The sequence below is a fragment of the Acinonyx jubatus genome, chromosome E1 (genome assembly GCF_027475565.1).
Source record: "Acinonyx jubatus isolate Ajub_Pintada_27869175 chromosome E1, VMU_Ajub_asm_v1.0, whole genome shotgun sequence".
Taxonomy (NCBI): domain Eukaryota; kingdom Metazoa; phylum Chordata; class Mammalia; order Carnivora; family Felidae; genus Acinonyx; species Acinonyx jubatus.
In genome coordinates, this window is record NC_069397.1 from 58,532,317 (window position 1) to 58,549,925 (window position 17,609).

A 17,609-nucleotide genomic window follows, 5' to 3' on the forward strand; every position below is an offset into this window, starting at 1 on the left:
TCTGACCTGTTGGGCCCTTGGGCCTTCGTCCTTGAGCTGACAGGAGATGGGCAATGACCCCAGGCAAGGGGGGTGACCTGGGTTCCAAACACAGATGAGGCCTTTCTTTCCCCACTCCTTTGGAGACTGTTTTGCTCCCAGGAGGCTCTCCTGTCCGCAGGGCCCCGCACCGGGAGGCCCGGCCCTATGCAGCCCGATGGACAGCATGTGCAGGTGCAGGCAGGTTCTGCACCCCGGGACTCACACGGGGGGCCCTCCCGGGGGTCCTCAAGCTGCACCAAAGCCCCTGTCCTGACAGGCTCCTCTCGGCAGAGCAGGGGGCTCCAGCGAGTGATTGCAGGTGTGGGTCTGCTCAGTGCTGTGGAGAGGGGGGTGGTCTGTCCTGAGCCCTGATTGCTGGGATCCCCTGGCTGCCGCTGAACCCCCAGCCCCCACGTCCTCCCTCCCCAACTTGAGCTTCGTGTTTGCAGAACCCTCGGCCAAGGAGAGCAGTGAGGCTGCTCGCCAGGCAGGGGCCCGACCCTCGGAGCCCTTGGCAGGCAGTTCTGTGCCCTCCAGGGAGGCCGACTGGCCCAGGAAGGGCCCCCACACGCTCTGTCCTACCCCGAGGCCTCTGGGCCAGTGGCCAGGCTGGTGGCCCGAGCTGCACCAATGACAGGCCGTGCAGGAGCGGTGGTCACTGCCTGTGGAGAGGGGGAAGGTAGGGTTGCGGAAGACCGAGAGCGTCCGTCTGTCTGTCAGGGGCAGGTTCCCTGTGAGTGGGACTGGGTCAGAGCCGGCCCTTTTCAGGAACTGCTGGTAATTGAGACTGTGTTTTGGGATTTCCACGAAGAGAACTGATTTAATTATAGGTCAGGCCACAGGCGCTCGCAGACATTTGGGGCACTAAGTAGGACGAGGGCTCCATCTGGAAGCGGGGAAGGTGCTGGTGCTGTGCTCACGGCCAAGGCCACTGCCCAGACCTCCTGGCACCCGCGGAAGTGCCCGTCTGTGTGAAGGGGGCCGGAGGGCACGTGGCTGGCGAAGGGCGCGCTGTGGCGGCAGGCCTCATGCAGCCACCCTGAGCCTCTGGCCTTCGGGCCTCAGCTGCTGTGTCCCCTCCCAGGCAGGCAGGTGTGAGTGGCTACACCATGGCCTCTGTCGGGGCCCTCAGAGCTTCTGGGTGATTCTGAAGGACAGCCAGTCCCGCTGGCCGTCTGGTGGTCCCAAGGGCTTCTGAGTGAGGGTCTGGGAGGCTGGTAAGAAGTGTCGTACTTCCGTCCCTGCAAACCCCGTAGGGCCAGGGTCAAGATCTCTCCTGTTTCTACCATTTGTCTCTAGCCGCAGCCCTGCTCTGACTGGAACGTGACTGAACACCCTCCAAGGGGTGTCGTGACTGGTAGAAAATCCGGGGACGCGTGTTGGGTGTGTGGTGGGCTGGGGGCCACAGACAAGCAGTGTGTCCTTCCCAACCTGTATGCGGGCTCCGCACTCGGAGGGACGGGCTGCCAAGACCCCAGGCAGTGTCATGGCCCCCAAAGCAGAGGTGAGCGGCCGGGAAGAGAGAACTGGAGACAGAGTGGCGGACCCCTGCGCAGGGTCACCCGCGTGTGGGCCAGAGCTGCGGCCGGAGCACAGGGGGCCATGGGCAGCCTCGTCCTTGGAGCCCCTGATTGGGCAGCGTCCGGCTTTTGAGGAGGGCAGAAGGGGCTGGGGGCTGCAGGGAGCGCCGGCCGGATCCCCCTCCTGTGCGATGTGGCTGTGGGAGGAGCAGTGGCTGAGGCCCGGCTGGCCGGTTGTGCTGGAGGAGAGCAGGCCTACCTCGGGAGCCCGTGGGGCAGGCTTTCGTTGGGGCCCCCGGTCACTTTGCTCCCCCGCTCGCTGGGTTCGCGTGTTCTGGGAGGCACACACATCTAGATCTCAGTCTGGGAAAGGGGGAGATTTGTTCTATTTAAAGGGATGTGTAATTAACAAAGCAAAAACAAAATAACCATAATTTAGATCTTCAAAAAAGATAGTGGCAGAGACTGGTCCGTTAAGATGTGGCGTTTGACGCCCTGCTGGTGGTTCAGGACCTTTATGGGTCTCTTGCTCTCCCTTTTAAAAAGCTCTTCAACACCAAAGGCAGCCTGTGGACGAAACCGCTGGCCGCCGCGGTGCAGGCGTTTTCCTTCCTTGGAGGTAAATCGGGGGCCCTCGCCGGGGGAAAAGCCAGTGTGGGAAACAGAGACCGTGTTCCCCTGTCAGGGCTTACATGTCCAGAGGTGCAGGGGCTCAGGGTCCCCGGACAGGCCAGCTGGGGAAGGACAGTCTGTTCCTTTGAACTTGTTGGGCCACTTCAGGCCCCACACCTCTCCCGTGGCTGCCCACTCACCCCCAGTTCTCCCGATGGAGCCGCGCAGGGGCTATGGCCTCGATGGCACCGGGAGTGATTTGGAGCACCTGCAGCCATCAGAGTTGGAGGGCACCTTGGAGAATAGTGTTGGGCACATGCCCCTGCCATTTCACACCCCGGAATGTCTGTGTTCAGAACGTGAACAGCAGGGAGCTTTGGTCTTAATGACGTGCATTGTAATAAATTCTTAATAATCTTCAAGCAACACGCTCTGTTTGAACGTACATAGCACGTCACTTCGACGTGTCATCGCCGCGGGAAACGTTGGTGAGGTACGTCGCGTCCTTTTCCTGTTGAGTCCGTGAACTCGGGTGTGGACTTTGAGCTGTAGAGCCTAGGTGGCTGTGGGAGGCAAGGGCTCCCCTGTTGGGAAGTGCCAACAGGAGTGACGGGGTTCGGCCCCTTCGCTTCCCACGTGGGGAAGCCAGGACCCAGAGGGCTTTGCAGCCGAGTAGGGTGACCCAGTGGAGCCGGTGCCGTAGCCCAGTCCAACCTGCAGGCCCGCGGGCAGAGCTCCCCCCAGACCTAGAGGGTGTGGGTCCCTGAGTGCTGGCCACACAAGGCCATGGCTCAGGTTTGCCGAGACCCGTCCCCTTGGGTCTCCGGGACAGGCTGATCTGTGGGCCCTAAGCCTTTGTCAGAGCATCTGGCCTCCTGGTGTAGACATAAGTGGCCCCACGCTCCTTCCTGGGCCTCTGGGCACGCGGGACGCTGGGCATGGGGGTGCCGTGGGCATGTCATGTGCTGGGGCAGGCACGAGCAGCTGGGGTCTGATGACAGCAGTGAGCCCTTTTGCCAGAAAACGGGAACCCCTGGGGCTCAGGGAGTCCTTCCCCCCACGGGCCTGTGGGCACGATGGTGTGGTGGCCTCAGCCCTGAGTCTCGCTCTGAGCTCTCTTGTCGAAATGAAACTGTAAGGGTCCAGCCGTGGCCCAGCAGATAGAGGCTGGTTGAGGCTTTGTCCGCTGGCCTGTGGCGCCACGTCCATCAGCCTGGAGAAGGGGCACAGGCCAGCTCAGCGAGCCCCAGGGCGCCGCTGGCTGTGGCCAGCGGGTTCCCCATCACTGAACGCAACGCGGGCTTCCGACTTTTGCTGTCCCTTCCCTGAATATCACGGCCGATCGGGTTCCTTCTGGTCTCCTGGGAGTAGTAGTTGCCGGCAGTGACAGCTGAGGGCCAACAATTCCACTCTCATTCATGAGCCGTGGGGACCGACAGGGGCAGAGTCAGGTGTTTGAGAAACGTGGGAAAGCCACAGCGCGGCCATGTCGGAGGAGGTAAAGGGAGCCGTCTGTTCTTGAGTGCCCCTCCCCCACCTCTGAGTCACTGCCCGCTTTGGAGAGGAGACATATGTTCTGATCGCTTTTGTCTTCTCGGATTACAGGGCTGTTCAGCCCAGGGTGACTAAATGGGAGCATTCTGTGGTCTTAAATGCTTTCAGCTGGGTGTTTCTATAGCACTGTCACCATAGCACCGCCAAGCCGGGAGCGGGAGAGGCGGCCACAGCACCCACCTGCCCGCCTGCCCACGGCAGGGACAGGCTCAGGGCCATTTCCAGCAGCCTGTTGCTAAGTCGTCAGAAGTGTGGGGCCAGGCCGAGTTCTGTCCTCCACCGGGAGAGCCAGAGCGGCCTGGACCCTGTGGGTGGGGCGCCCTCCCTCTTCCCCCACCCCTGGGTGGGGGGGAGGGGGAGGGGAAGGTCCTTACTTGCCCAGATTTCCAGGGTCTGCCCCCCCCCGGGAAGTTGTGGCTTCTCTCCGCAAGGGGCAGCATCCTGGGAAAGGAGAGCTGGCTGTCATTCCGGGAAGGAAGAGGCAGTCCCGCATCCCCGCTGACGAGGGATCTGCCCTGGGGCAGCTGGACAGCCCAGGGGCCCCTTGGTGGTGTAGCTCAGGAGGCTGTCCCGCCTGCTCCCCAGGACGCGTGGTCCCTGGGGGTGATGGCGCCTCCCGGGGCAGCGCTCTCCACCTCAGTCCCACTCCCCCTGAGGCCTGCGCTGCCCCTGGCTGTTCACGGGGCTTGATGGAATAAATGGAAATCTTAAAAATAACCGCCCACTCCCTCCCCCCGTGGGAGGCCACCAGACCCCGATAACGGGGCCAGCGCCCTGCACCGCACAGGCCCGGCGCTCGTGGAGAACACTGCTGTGAAAGAGGTACCACAGCCTAAAAACCCAGAAACCATCTGCAGGTGGGACAGCTGGCTCGAGGGGCCGCGGTTCGGAAGGAGCTGTCCTCAGCTGCGTGCTCAGGGCGAGCAGACCCAGGGGGCCCCGCGTCCCGGTTTCCGCGCTGTCCTGTGCTAACCGTTCACGGTGGCCCCTCTTTTTCTTCAGAGTCCCCGCTAGATGACAGCTGGCATGGAGGCCGGCGCTCTGGGCAGCCTCCCCTTGGGCCTCCCTTCACGAGGCTGCGTGCCGAACTCCGTGCACTAGCTGTCACCAGGCATGGGCCTCCACGTGCCTGGCTCACCCCCAGCCCGCCGGCCTTGAAGGCCTGCAGGGAGAGCAGGAGGTGGGGCACGAGGGGGGTGGATTGGGGTTTTCCTGGGGGTTAAACCCTGATCTCCTCCTGGAACCTTGCAGAAACTTCTCCTGAGGCTGCCCCCTTATGCAGCTCTCGGGCACTGGGCTGAGTCCCTGTGTGTGGAGTCGAGGAAGGGGTTGTGGGCTAGTGGAAGCCGGTAGGGTCACGGCAGCGTCCCTGACAGGCCCTGGGGGAGTGTGCATGGGACCTTCCAGGCGACATGAGCACTGGGTGCAGGGGGACGGGCGCCTCCCCTTCCCTCCCCTCCTGGTGCACACGCCCTTCCAGCCCCTTCCATCCAGCGGGTGTTGTCTCCTGGGCCTCTGCCTCCACCCCCCGCCGCCCCTCCCTCACAGGCACCTCCCGGGGCCCCTAGAAGTGGGTGCGGGTGTGAGCAGTCCCCTTGGCAGGCACCCTCTTCCCGCAGTAGCCGGGTGGCATCTGAGGAATGGTGCAGGGGAGCCTCGGCCGCCGTGTCCCCCACCCCCAGGGGCGCCGCACACCTGGAAGCCTCCCGGAAGAGCCGCCATGCAGGGGAGGTCCCGCGGGAGCACGTTCCAGAACCGGAGGAGTCGTCCTGGGGCAGCCCTGAGGAACAGGGTGGAGGAGGGGAGAAGGGGGAGGAGGCCTGAGCAGGGCTCGGGGAGCAGAGCAGCAAGCCCGCCAGGGGGGCCTCTTACCTGTTGTTCAGACTTTCCTCCCAGGCTGGCAGGGGTTTGCCATCCCGGTCCCCTCCCCTTTCCGAAGGGAGCCCCTTCTCCGCTGCAGAAGTCCCTCCCAGCTCCCTTCCTCTGCTTCTGTGCTCCCGGGGGGCGGGGGGGGGGGGGCGGCCACGCTGCCACCCTGCAGGGGTCTCTGTAGCCCGGGGGTCTTTCCTGGAGCAGCCCCACCTCTGGCAAGAGCCATCCCGGGTTCCCTCAGTCCCATGGGCTGCAGGGCCCTGTGGCCATTTGGAGGGCTGAGGCCTACTCCTCAGGGCTGTGGCCTCCGTGGGGCTGGGGGCGACGGGCTGCCCATTTTGAGGCCTATTTAAGCTGCCCTCGGCGTGGTGAGGTAGGCGGTCTGCGGGGCAGAGGGAACAGGCCCCTGGGTTTTGGTGGCCCGGACGGGCAGGCCTTGTCGTGGGGCGTCGTGGCTCCCTCACGCTGGCCGAGCCACGCCCACAGGCCGGTCCTTGCCCCCCCCCACACCCCCCACCCCTCCAGCTGAGCGAGGCTGGGAAGGGAGGCGGCGGCGGGAACAGCCTGTTCTGCTCACCTCCTCCGGTCGCCCACGTCAGCTCAGCACCGCCTACCCTCTCTGAGTCAGAGCCGGGCGGGGGAGGCGCCCCTGGAGGCCGGGCTGGCCCCTGCCAGAGGTGGGGCTGCTCCAGGAAAGACCCCTGGGGGCTACAGAGACCCCTGCAGGGCAGCAGCGTGGCCGTGCCCCCCCTCCCCCGCCCCCTGGGAGCAGAGGAAGGGAGCTGAAAGGGACTTCTGCAGCCGAGAAGGGGCTCCCTTCGGAAAGAGCCCAGACCCCAGAGACCCCAACGCACGGACGCCCTGGAGAGGGCGCTGCGAACCCTGGCGGTGTGCGTCTGGGTGCTCCTGCCTCCCTGTGACGGCTGCCTGCAGTCCTGAGGGTGCTTTGTTTCTGGAAGTTTCCAGCAAAATCGGAATGTTCCCGTGCGCCCCAGCATCAAGCAGTGTCTCCTGCGTCCCCTGCCCACCCCCACAGGGCCTGGGTGTCTCCTGCGCTCGCTGCCCACCTCTGCGGGGTTGGGTGTGGATTAGTCATTCTTGTGCACACGGTGCCCGGTGCGCTTTCCCGCTCCACTGTTGGGGTGGCTTTAGATGCTCGGAGTCGGCACCCACAGGAGGTGCCACGCTGCCACCGGGTCCCACCGTGTGACCCGCCAGCACGGTCCCCACGTGTATGGCTGCCGGGGCACTGAGGGGACAGGGGTCGGCGAGACACAAGCTCCTGGGGGACAGAGGTGCAGTGGGCTGGGGGGCGGCCCTGGTGTCACTTCTGTCCTCACCCTCTTGGCTCGAGTGAGCTGTGGCCGAACCCCAGCGTGGGCCGGTGGGAGGTGCCTCCACCCCTAGCTGAGCCTGACCCTGTGCCGTCCCCCCACGCTCTCTCCTGCCCCCCAGTACATTGACGCCATCAGCAACAAGCAGGGCGAGCTGGAGAACTACGTGTCGGACGGCTACAAGACCGCGCTCACCGAGGAGAGAAGGAGGTTCTGCTTCCTGGTGGAGAAGCAGTGTGCCGTGGCCAAGAACTCCGCCGCCTACCACTCAAAGGTGGGGCTGCTCGCGGCGCAGGGGCAGGGTCCTCGTGGGCTCAAGTGGACCGGCTCCCTGCAGACATCGGGGGCCTGTCCGCCCGAGAGCTGTGATGACAGTAATTCTGTGCATTGAGGCTGTCCCCAGGGACAGCGTTCTGGTCAGAAAATCCCCAGGGTAAACGCTGCAGACGTTTTGAGGCCTTTCTCAGAAACTGCCAGCTGCTCTTTTTTAGGGACAGTAGCACCAAAGGGTCTCCTCTGAGGAGGGCTAGGTCCTCGGGGAGGGCTACGGTGTGGGGAACTTGCAGGCCAGCATCGCGCTGGAGGCTGGCGAGCCCCAGAGGCCACAGCCCCCCGTCCCCCGCCCCCTGCCCCCCCCCCCCCCCAGGAACAGGCAGATTCAGAGGAGCCCCCGTTCATAGTCCTTAATGTCCACTGGAACATTCCAGAGCATTCCAAGAGCTCAACCGGTGTGGTGAGAAACCCCAGTTCACATCCTTTTCCCACAAAGGTGCCTGTGGGGCAGCAGGGTAAATGCACATTCACACACGTGTGCCACATCTAAGACCTGCCCTCTGGTCCCCGCAGCCTGGGCAGGGAGGAGGTAGACGCCCCCCTCTGCCTGCCCGGGCCTACGCGAGGGCCTGTGCGCAGGTGCAAGGCAAGTATGGCGAAGAGAGCTGGCGAAGAGAGCCGCGTCCCTTGTGGGAGCTGGGAAGGCTCCCCGGGGCAGCCTCGCCAGCAGGCTTTCCAGAGCAGGGGGGGCACCCCGGCCTCACTCCAGGCTGCGTTGTGGCGGACGTGTGCGCCCTCTGGTGGCGGTCTGGCGGTGTGGCAGGTCAGGGAGAGCGCGGGGACGGAGGGCAGGAAAGCCATGGTCCCCGGGGAGCTGGACCCAGCCCTCCCTAGCGGGTTTAGAGAGGCACAGAGGTTGGGGTACCAGGGCAGGACCTCCCAGGCGCTTCCCAGTAGCAGGCCACCGGGCGCCTCCTACAGACAGAGCTGTTGTCACCGGTTGGGAGCCCCAGCTGGCCAGCCACCTTAGCTGTGGAGCCCTTCTGAGGGTCACACGCTGAGCCTGGGGTTGCCCCCGTTGGTGCCAGGCCCCTGTTGGCCCGCCTTGTCACCGCCACCCAGAGCTGTCACCCGTTTATGTCAGCCGGGGCCCAGAAGCACTTTGGGCTTGTGGTGGTCCCACGCAGCAGCAGCCCCAGATGTGTGAGCCAACAGACAGCCATGTTCAGTCAAACTTTATTTGTGAATCACCCGGCCAGCCCTCAGGCCTTGGCCCGCGGGTCCCTGGTTCAAACCAGCAGGCGGTGGAGGGCAGGATCTGCTCACAGGGGCCATTTTCCAGCTTCCTCCAGCTCACCCCACAGACGCCCCCTCCCTCCCAGACACAGGTCAGAAGTGGGAGGGCGAGTGGGGAGAGGCAGCGATGACAGCTGCTTCGTAGGTCTCCAAGACAGCCGTTGCCCTGAGCTGAGGAGCACTGCCCCCAGGAGCTCCGGGCTCTGCATGGGACTCAGGTTATGGCGTCGGCTGCGGGTCAGGTGGCCCATAGCGGCCACGGTGGCCCCCCGGCCCTGGACCTGCCCGTGTATTAGGCACAAGGCCCCAGATGGGCTACAGGGAGCCACAGGCTGCTGGCTGTCCCTCCCATGCTGGGACTCCTCACTACACCGTCCTCACTGCTCCTCACTACTCCTCCCTACTCCATCCTTTGTTAGGGCCCTGCATTTGTGGGGCTGGCTGGGCCCCGGGCACACCCCGGTGCACACCAAAGGGACATCTGGGCTCTTGGGCCCCTGGGTGCGGGGGCAGGAACACCTAGCACCCTGCGTCTCCCAAGTGCCGCCGGACGGGACCCTGCCTTCCGCATCCTCCCCGTAGCCTGGCGTGACTGCAGCTAGGCCCTGGGTGCTCTGTCCCTTTGCCATCACGGCTCCCACCCTGTCCTTTTACCACCTGGTTTCTGGCCCTGGGGTACCCCGGGGTGACACTCTTCCCGGGACTTCACGGTTGCCCGTGGAGGCTCTGCCCATTTCGTGCCTGAGTGTGAGCCACTGTCCCTCTTTCTTTCTTTGGGGGTCCCTGCCCCGGTTGGACCTTGGTTTCATCTCAGCCCCAGTGGCCCCTTCAGTACACGGCTCACTGCAGCGTACCAGCCTCTCTCCCGGGTCGGGGTCAGGGACTCACAGGTGGCCCATCTGGCTGTGAGTCACCACCTGGTGAAGAGCAGCCCTCAGCCTTAGACAGGTGACCCCACCTGGGGTGGGACGCGTCTCCAGGGGGCCGCATCCAAGGTGAGTGCGGCCCGGCGGGGCGCCACCCCCCCCCCCCCGCCCTGCCCCCGCGTGTGCCCAGCCACAAGCCTGCGGCCGGCCCTGACCCCTCCCTGCTTCCTCTGCTCCAGGGCAAGGAGCTGCTGGCACAGAAGCTGCCGCTGTGGCAACAGGCCTGCGCCGACCCCAACAAGATCCCGGAGCGCGCGGTGCAGCTGATGGCCAGCAGCAACGGCTCTGTCCTCCCCAGCGCCTTGTCGGCCTCCAAGTCCAGCCTGGTCATCTCAGACCCCATTCCGGGGGCCAAGCCTCTGCCGGTGCCCCCTGAGCTGGCCCCGTTTGTGGGGGTGAGTCCACAGCTTCCTGGGTGTGAGAAGACGGCCCCCACCCCTTGCACCTGGGGCGCCCTCACCAGGGTGAGGGGTCTCCACGCCGGCCTCACCTGACCGGGCCCTCCCGTGACGCCGCACCCCCCCCCTTCTCAACAGCGGCTGTCCGCCCAGGAGAGCGCGCCCGTCATGAATGGCGTCTCAGGCCCTGATGGCGAGGACTACAGCCCCTGGGCCGACCGCAAGGCCGCCCAGCCTAAGGCCTCGTCCCCACCACAGTCACAGAGCAAGCTGAGCGACTCCTACTCCAACACGCTCCCCGTGCGCAAGAGCGTGACTCCGAAAAACAGCTACGCTGCCAGTAAGGGCTCGGACGTGTCCCTGGTTGTACCGCGGGGAGGGGGGGAAGGTCTCCAGAACCCCGGGCACGTGTGCTCCTGTGCAGCACCCCTGGGCCCGCTTGGAGATACCGTCCTGGGCCCTCGGGCTTCGCCCGGCCCTCCTCGTTGTCTCTGGCAAGCCGCAGGCCGTGACCGCGATAGGTGGGGCCGTGCCAGGACGCCATCGGCTCAGCCTGTGATGGCAGCATGCGGGTGATGTCCGACCGGGCTGTGACGGACAGTGGGATGCCCCCACCCCTGCTACTGCCCGGGTCCCTGGACTGTGCCTCCCCATCCTGTGGCCGGCAGCCCGCCCCTTCCCCCAGCCCGCGAGCGCCTCCCGATGACGGATGGGAGAGCTGAGGCCAGGCTCCGGCCCGGAATCCCTGCAGCTGGTGGGCGGCGGTCCGTGGCTGGATCCTTCCTGAGTCTCTGTCCAAATGGCCCTGGAGGCTGGCGAGCGTCCCCTCCAGCCCCACCTGGGGCCTTCTAGCCTCTCGCCACCAGGCGGCCGAGCCGACAGGCGTGCGGTCAGTGCCCTCACTGCTGCCCTGTCGTCCCGCAGCTGAGACCAAGACGCTGCCCCGCTCCAGCTCCATGGCAGCCGGCCTGGAGCGCAACGGCCGCATGCGAGTGAAAGCCATCTTCTCCCACGCGGCCGGGGACAACAGCACCCTGCTGAGCTTCAAGGAGGGCGACCTCATCACCCTGCTAGTGCCCGAGGCCCGTGACGGCTGGCACTACGGGGAGAGCGAGAAGACAAAAATGTAAGTGTCCGTAGGCCGGGCCCTCCCCGCCAGCCGTCGGGGCCTCTCGGGCCGCCGGGACTCCGATGAGCTCAGGGACACCCCCTCCTGACCCTGCAGCCTCCAGAGGTCCTGGTGGCTCTGGCTCCTTCCCAGCCTGATTATCCCGCCAGGGGCCTTCAGTCGGAAAATCTTTGTGGCGCAGACGTGACCGCACCTCAGAACCACAGCCTCCTGTCTCTTGCCAGCCCGTCACCCTCACTGCCCACGTCACCCACTTGGCCCGGGGCCCCGCACACGCACACCGCGGCCCGTCTGGCGCCTTCCCTGCTGTCGGGTGTACGGCTTCCCAGTTGGCCATCAGCCCCAAAGCCTTCTGCTGTCCCCAAGTCCGTTTCGATCAGCCTTTGTGCTGGGGTTCTAGAAGCCACACGGTCACGTTTTGGGAGCTGCGTCCTCACGGCCTCACTGAGCACATCATGCAGAGGCTGCACCAGCATCTCGCATTCACTGCGCCTCAGGACCGCCTGGCCGGGTGCTGCCCCTTCCCCACCCCCCCACCCCCACTGTCATCCAGATGTTTCTGGATGCGGCTGTTGGTGGCGTGGGAGGCTCCCATCCCGGAGCAGAGTCAGCCCTGACGTTTCGTCGGCCCCCAGGCAGCCACACCATCTTGGGAGGGGGCAACGAGGAACAGGGAAATCGGTAGGGAGCCTCAGTCCCGGACACGGTACCCGTCTCCCCCCGCCAGACAGCTTCTCGGGTGTCGACGCCCCCACTCAGCGTGGCTGCCTGTGGCTGTGCGGCCAGAGACCAGCCCTGCCCAGGGGTCCCCAGCCTCCCGTCCAGTGGCTCGTATGAGCTCCCTCTGCAGACGGTCGCAGCCCGGCAGGGATCCTGGGGGCCGGAACCCCTCGCCCCCCCAGCCCCCCCCCCCCCGCCCCCATGCTGGCAGCCCGGCCCTGGAGCCCTCTCACCCGGCCTTGTCTTGCAGGCGGGGCTGGTTTCCGTTCTCCTACACCCGGGTTCTGGACAGCGACGGCAGCGACAGGTTGCACATGAGGTGAGTGTGCCGGCCCTGGCCGCTGGCCCCTCGCTCCAGAGAGGCTGCCGTGAGAGCAGGGCACTGCGGGGGCACCTCTGCGGGCGGCCCCCGCTCTCTGCTCGCGGTGCTGCCCCCACGGCCCGCACGGAAGTGTTTGAGGCTCCTGGGGTGTGTGGGTGCAGGGTGCTCTGTGAGGAGGGTCTGCGGGCCTCGGGGGTCACCCGGCGCTGGGTGGGGCGGGGGTCGCCGAGGGGCTCACGGGCTGCGGGACGTCCCTCCCGCCGCCCCTCCGGGCCCGGTCCACCGGCTCAGGGAGGCCGAGGCCTCCGTAGGGGGCCCAAGGGAGGCGGGGGAGGTGGAGGGCCAGAGGGGGGCCGGGGCGGCCGGGCCCCTAAGCACCACCCCCCCTCCCCCCACAGCCTGCAGCAGGGAAAGAGCAGCAGCACGGGCAACCTCCTGGACAAGGAGGAGCTGGCACTGCCACCGCCCGACTACGGCACGTCCTCGCGTGCCTTCCCTGCCCAGACGGCCGGCACCTTCAAGCAGAGGCCCTACAGCGTGGCTGTGCCTGCCTTCTCCCAGGTGAGCGCCACAGCAGGGTAGAGGGGGGCCCGAAGGGGCGACCAGCAGGCACCCTCTACAGACGCGGGGCTCTGATGAAGGCACGGCGGCCCCTCTGCCTGCCCTTCCCTCCGCCGGGGCGGTGGTGGTGGCCATGACGCTGCCCCGGACCCCAACTCTCGGGAGGAGCCTGGGTGTCAGCGAGGAGCCCCCTCTTCGAGGCTGTCGGGCTTTGGCGGTCATGGGTCCGTGTGGATGTGAGCACCTGCACTTGAGACCTGTGCTGTGGCCGGAACCTTTCCGTGTGCGTCTGGGTCTCTGGAGACAGGACCAGGCACTCATGCCCAGGCCACCCAGGCCAGAGGCAGGAGGGCATGTTGGTCTCACGTGGAGGGCGTGATGTTGGTCTCAAAGCCCAGGTGGGACTGGGGTGTGGCTGTGGAGGGTACTGCTGGGACCCCCACCGCTCTGTCTGGGGAGGCTCACAGGGTTGGAGGAGCCCAAGGCTTCTAGAACATTTGCTGTGGCTGTGGTGGGAACAGGGGCCAGCAATGCGTTCTGGGTCCCGATGTCCAGGATTGAGCCCCAGCTTAAGGGTCGGCGCGCCCCCACCCCCCTCGCCCCGGGCAGCAGCAGGGAGGAGAAGAAAAGTTTTTCTAAGATCTGGGCAGCATGAGTGAAAACCAAGGATCTGGGTTGACGGAGGCTGTGGTGAGCGGTGTCACGGGTGGGTGGGGCCCAAGAAGGGCCACGCCCAGCCCCGTCCCGAGCAGCCTCGCCCCTGTGAGGGGGGTTGTTGCCTTTGAGAAGCTCACTGTCACACAGCGAGAACGAGAACGTGTAGTTTGAGATTAGGTGGTGGGAAGTGCCAGACTGGGGAGGTGTGGCTAAGGCCCTTGGATGGAACCTTCCAGAGAAGGTGAGACTGGGGCTGGCGCTCAGGGAGAGGCCGATCCAGCCTGGGAGAGGCGCGGCACCCCGGAGTCACCAGGCCAGCCGGCCCCATGCAGCCCCACCTGGCCCCCCCCCACACACAGCTGGCTGGGCCCAGGCGGGTGTGGCCCTGCTCCTCCCACCTCCTGCTCTCTGGGTGTGGTTTTGGCCCTGAGACAGCTAACACCCCTTGACGGCCCTAGGCCAGGCGGCAGAGATGTGGTGGCTGACCAGCCCCCGTCCCTCAGCCCCACACCCCCGAGGCCAGAAGCCACAGCCGGTGTCTGGGGCTGCAGGAGCCTGCTCGGCCTTGCCAGGCTCACTTTCCTGCCCAGCCATCACCCCTCCCCGCAAGTGGCACCGGTTCCGTCCCTGGCACGGCCCCGCTACCTGCCCAGAGGCTTCCACGCAGCCCAGCCTCACCTGCCTTGGTGCTCCTATTAGGTAACCTGCAGGTGTCCTGGGGCCCGGCCCACTCACCTCGGGAGTCGCGTGTGGGAGGGGCCAGCACCTGGACTGTCTGTGTGTGCCTGTGAGCGTGAGCTCATGTGATCCCGTGATCTGCCGCTGGCCAGATGAGATGCCCCCAACGCACTTGGGAGGTCACCGCTGTGCACGTAGGAGGGGCCCTCCATGCCCTCGGCTATGGGCAGCGCCTTGCCCTGCAGACCCCACTTCACCCCCAGAACCCCCAGCCTGACCTGTGTTGCTGTTTCTCCCCAGGGTCTAGACGACTACGGAGCGCGGGCTGTGAGCAGGTAAGGGGCTTTCACGCGTGTCCTGGGGCGCTGGCTGGGGGGGAGCTGGCCCCTCTCACGGGCCCTCCGGGGCCAGCTCCGCGAGATCGGGCTGCAGACTGTGGAGGCCCCTCTCCGGGGCCTCTCTGAGCCACGGGGGTCGCGGGGCAGTCGCGCACGGTCCTGGGAGGTCGCCTTCATGCTCTCACCCCTGGGTCGGTGGGAGCGGGCCCTCCACCGCGGTAGCCTACCTGCTTCTGTGCCCACCACGGCCCCTGAGCTCCCGGCCTTCCAGGAAGCCCCTCAGCCGGGTTCTGTCGCGCCCCCCTCTTCCTTCCTGGTGGCCAGGCCTGCGTCGGCCAGCGGGGTGCGGCCCGCCCCTGGGCTCATCTCCCCAGAACCAGCCCAGGCCGTCCCGTCCCCCCCCCCCCCCCGCCTGGGCTTGGCCCGCGTCCCGCCTTTCCTCCAGGGCCGGGCAGCCGGCCGACCCCGAACCGTGGGCAGAGCCGCGGCAAGAGAGGCGTGCGGCCTGGCAGTGTCCTGTGCTTTGTCCCACAGCGGCAGCGGCACGCTGGTGTCCACAGTGTGAGGACGCTGACCACGGGCGGCCGCCGCTCGGAAGAGTCCCCCCCCATCTGTGTGGTCTCCATCGGTTCCCTCCTCTGCTCTCGTTGGTTTGTTCTCGGGTTGTTTTTCTTTCCCACCTGCCCTCTCCCCGCCTTTTGGTTGGTGACCCCAGACTCTGAGATCCCCCAGGGTCCATGGTGCTGCCCCACCTCTGCTCCCCGTGTTTACACGCCCCCGCCCCCGTGTGCCCGCCGGGCAGGAGCTGCCGGCGGGGCAGCGGGGGCAGGGCGTCCTTGCCTCTGCTCCGCGTCTGCCGTGTTCACGATGCACTGTCCCCTCTTGAAGGCTCACCACGAGCCAAGTCTAAAGTTTGAAGAAAAAGAAAAATCTATAAAAAAAAAAAAAAAAAAAAAAAAAAGAAAAGACAAGAAAAAAAAGAAAAAGAAGAAAAGCAAAGAAAAACCGGAAAAGGACTCTTCTTTCCTGAACCACAAAAACATATGCATGGACTCCGCTGTACGTACTGTTACTCTGTATCTGACTCCCCCAGCGGACGCTGGCATCTGCCAGGAAACGGAAGGTGCCGGGAGCTCCCGGAGGTCGCGGCCCCGCGGGCGCCCTCCCGAGGGCCGCGCGCACCCACGGAGGGGCTCGTGCCCGGCTCGGGGGGCCTCCTGAGGAAGCTGGCCGCTCCTGTGAGGGAGGCCACGGCCCCCGGCCCCCACCCGGCCCAGCAGGCCGGGCCCCTGAGCGCTTCCTTCTCCTCGGCCACCGTCGGAGGGTGTACAGAGTCCAGAGCGAGGGCGTGTGGCCTCCCCCGGCACACTGGCGGGGCGGGGGGTCGGGAGCAGGCGCCGCCCGGCCACACTCGGACATTCCAAAGACCTCCAGAGACCACCCCCACGTGTCCTGGAAACCGCTTCACAGCCTCGTGAGGGAGTCTCCAGGCTGCACCGGGCAGGGTGCGGGGCTGGCCCCCGGGGAGGGCGGCTTTGGGCCCCCCCGCCCGCCCGCGCCCGCCGCCTGGGGGAAGCGGGCGGTCCCCGCCCCCCCCCCCCACCTCCCCGAACACTCTCGTCTTTTTGTGTGTCTTGCTGACCAGAAACAGACACGCTGGGCTCAGTGGCCTCTTCACACCCCGAGTCTGGGAAGTGAGCGAGGGCACGGCCCCGCTTGGCCCTTCCGCCGAGGGAGCCCCTGTGAAGCTGTGGACGCTCCTTTTTCTGATGTGATTTAACAAAACCCTCCGCCCGCTCTCGTGTGGACTAGTGTTTGTGAGAGAAGCCGCTCGAGACACAGACGGACCCGTTTTCTATTTGAGGAAAAAACAAAGCCAGAACATGGACCCGTGTGAACAGCCTTCCGTGTTGGTGTTCTCGTTTTGCTCACAGCTCTCAAATCCAGGGGATTCCATGCTCAATGGATGAATGTAGACACAAAACTGCAAAACTTGTATGAACATGTAAAGTGCTGAAAATATTTTTCCTGTTTTCTTTCCTCTTTTTTTTTTTTTTTTTAAAACTCTGAATTGTGCCCTGTACCGCAGTCGTTTGAATAAAAGTTTTATTTATTGCATTGAGCTTGGTGTGGTGCCTCCTTCCGGGTCCACCGCGTGGGATCGGGGCCGCGCGCACGGGGCCCGGCCGCCTCGGCCGGCCGGCCTCCACAGAGCGACCGAGGCGCGCCCCTCTTGGGTCCTGGGCCGCGTGGTCGGGGGGGGGGGGGGGGGAGGGGGCGCGCACCTGCCCGCCGGCTCGCCCCTCTCTTCCCAACAGCCACGGGACAGCGCTGTCCCCCGCGGCCAGGTCTCGTGCTCCTGGAGGGTCTTCTGGCCCCAGGTGTCTCCCCACGTCCCCCTCGGGGGACGCAGACCCCTTTTCCGCACCCACCTGCCCCAACTGAGCCCTTGTGTTTCCTTGCAGCGCCGATGTGGAAGTGGCCAGGTTCTGAGCCGCCCCTGACTAGAGTTAGTAAGTTGCCCGGCTTTCTCACGCTGGCCGGTCTGCCGAGCCTGCCTCTGCTCTGGGCTCTGGGCTTTCGCTTCCCCTTGGATCGCTCCTCGGGCTCTGGGACTTGCTGCCTCTGTCTGGAAGCTTGTGGGCCTGACTGGCTGCCCCCGCTGCACCCCAGCGCCCACGGCACCTCCCTGCACCGCTGGCCTGGTCCGGCCCCGGCCCTCTGCCTTGGTTTCTCTCTACGGGGCGCTTCGGCCACAATCAGGGTGAAGCCCGGTGATCGGCTGTGAGGCCAGCTCTGGGCTCCTTTGGCTGAGCGTCCCCTCAGGCCACGCCTGTGGGTGTGGGTGTGAGCCCGGCCTGGCCGGCTCCCTGGTTGGTGAGCCCTGCAGCCCCTTGGGGGCTGGGGAGATCTGGGTGGGCCTCGGGGACGGTGCCAATGGCTCGTGCCCGCATGAGGGCCTCAGGCACGCCGGAGCAGGAGCACGTGCCTGGGCTGCTGGGGCAGGTGGATATACGGTGGCCCTGGTGCCCGCTCTGCCCGGACTCGCATGTGCCCCAAGGGGCGCCAGGAGGCTGTGCCAGGCTTTCTAGATCGGGCCTGCACCACCGCGTGTGGGTGCCCTTGTGGGCCTGCTACAGCCAATCCTGTGACGGCCCCTTCCTCTCCGTCCTGGGACAGCCAGCACCCTGGGCCCCGGACCTCGGTCAGGGTGGCGGTGCCGCCCATCTGTCTCTGCCCCCGCCACCCCGGGACACTCACCTGCGTCCTTTGTAGCAGATGGTGCTCACTGGACCCCACTGGGCACCAGTGACGTGGCCCCTCCAAGGGCAGTGGCTGCTCCCAACGGGTCCTGGACTCCCTCTCCTTTCACTGTGTCTGAGCTACAGTGTGAGGAG

At 65.9% G+C, this 17,609-nt stretch overlaps 1 protein-coding gene across 5 annotated transcripts in view; it reads left to right on the plus strand.

Annotated features, from left to right (window-relative positions):
• The window catches only part of BAIAP2 (BAR/IMD domain containing adaptor protein 2), a 62,700-nt gene that overhangs the window by 40,889 nt on the left and 4,202 nt on the right, over positions 1-17,609 (plus strand). For 2 of the 5 annotated variants that reach the window (XR_008294331.1, XM_027052283.2), the window contains exons 7-14: positions 7,035-7,187; positions 9,588-9,803; positions 9,945-10,146; positions 10,731-10,932; positions 11,906-11,974; positions 12,376-12,538; positions 14,174-14,208; positions 16,677-16,724. Coding sequence is in view for 4 of the 5 variants with exons in the window: in XM_027052283.2 (XP_026908084.1) it covers positions 7,035-7,187; positions 9,588-9,803; positions 9,945-10,146; positions 10,731-10,932; positions 11,906-11,974; positions 12,376-12,538; positions 14,174-14,208; positions 16,677-16,704 (1,068 nt within the window). In the remaining variant the exon portion in view is untranslated. Of the gene's footprint in view, positions 1-7,034; positions 7,188-9,587; positions 9,804-9,944; positions 10,147-10,730; positions 10,933-11,905; positions 11,975-12,375; positions 12,539-14,173; positions 14,209-14,745; positions 15,123-16,676; positions 16,725-17,609 lie in introns of those variants that run through there. The other 3 variants (XM_027052284.2, XM_027052282.2, XM_027052281.2) reach the window with 3 other exon arrangements.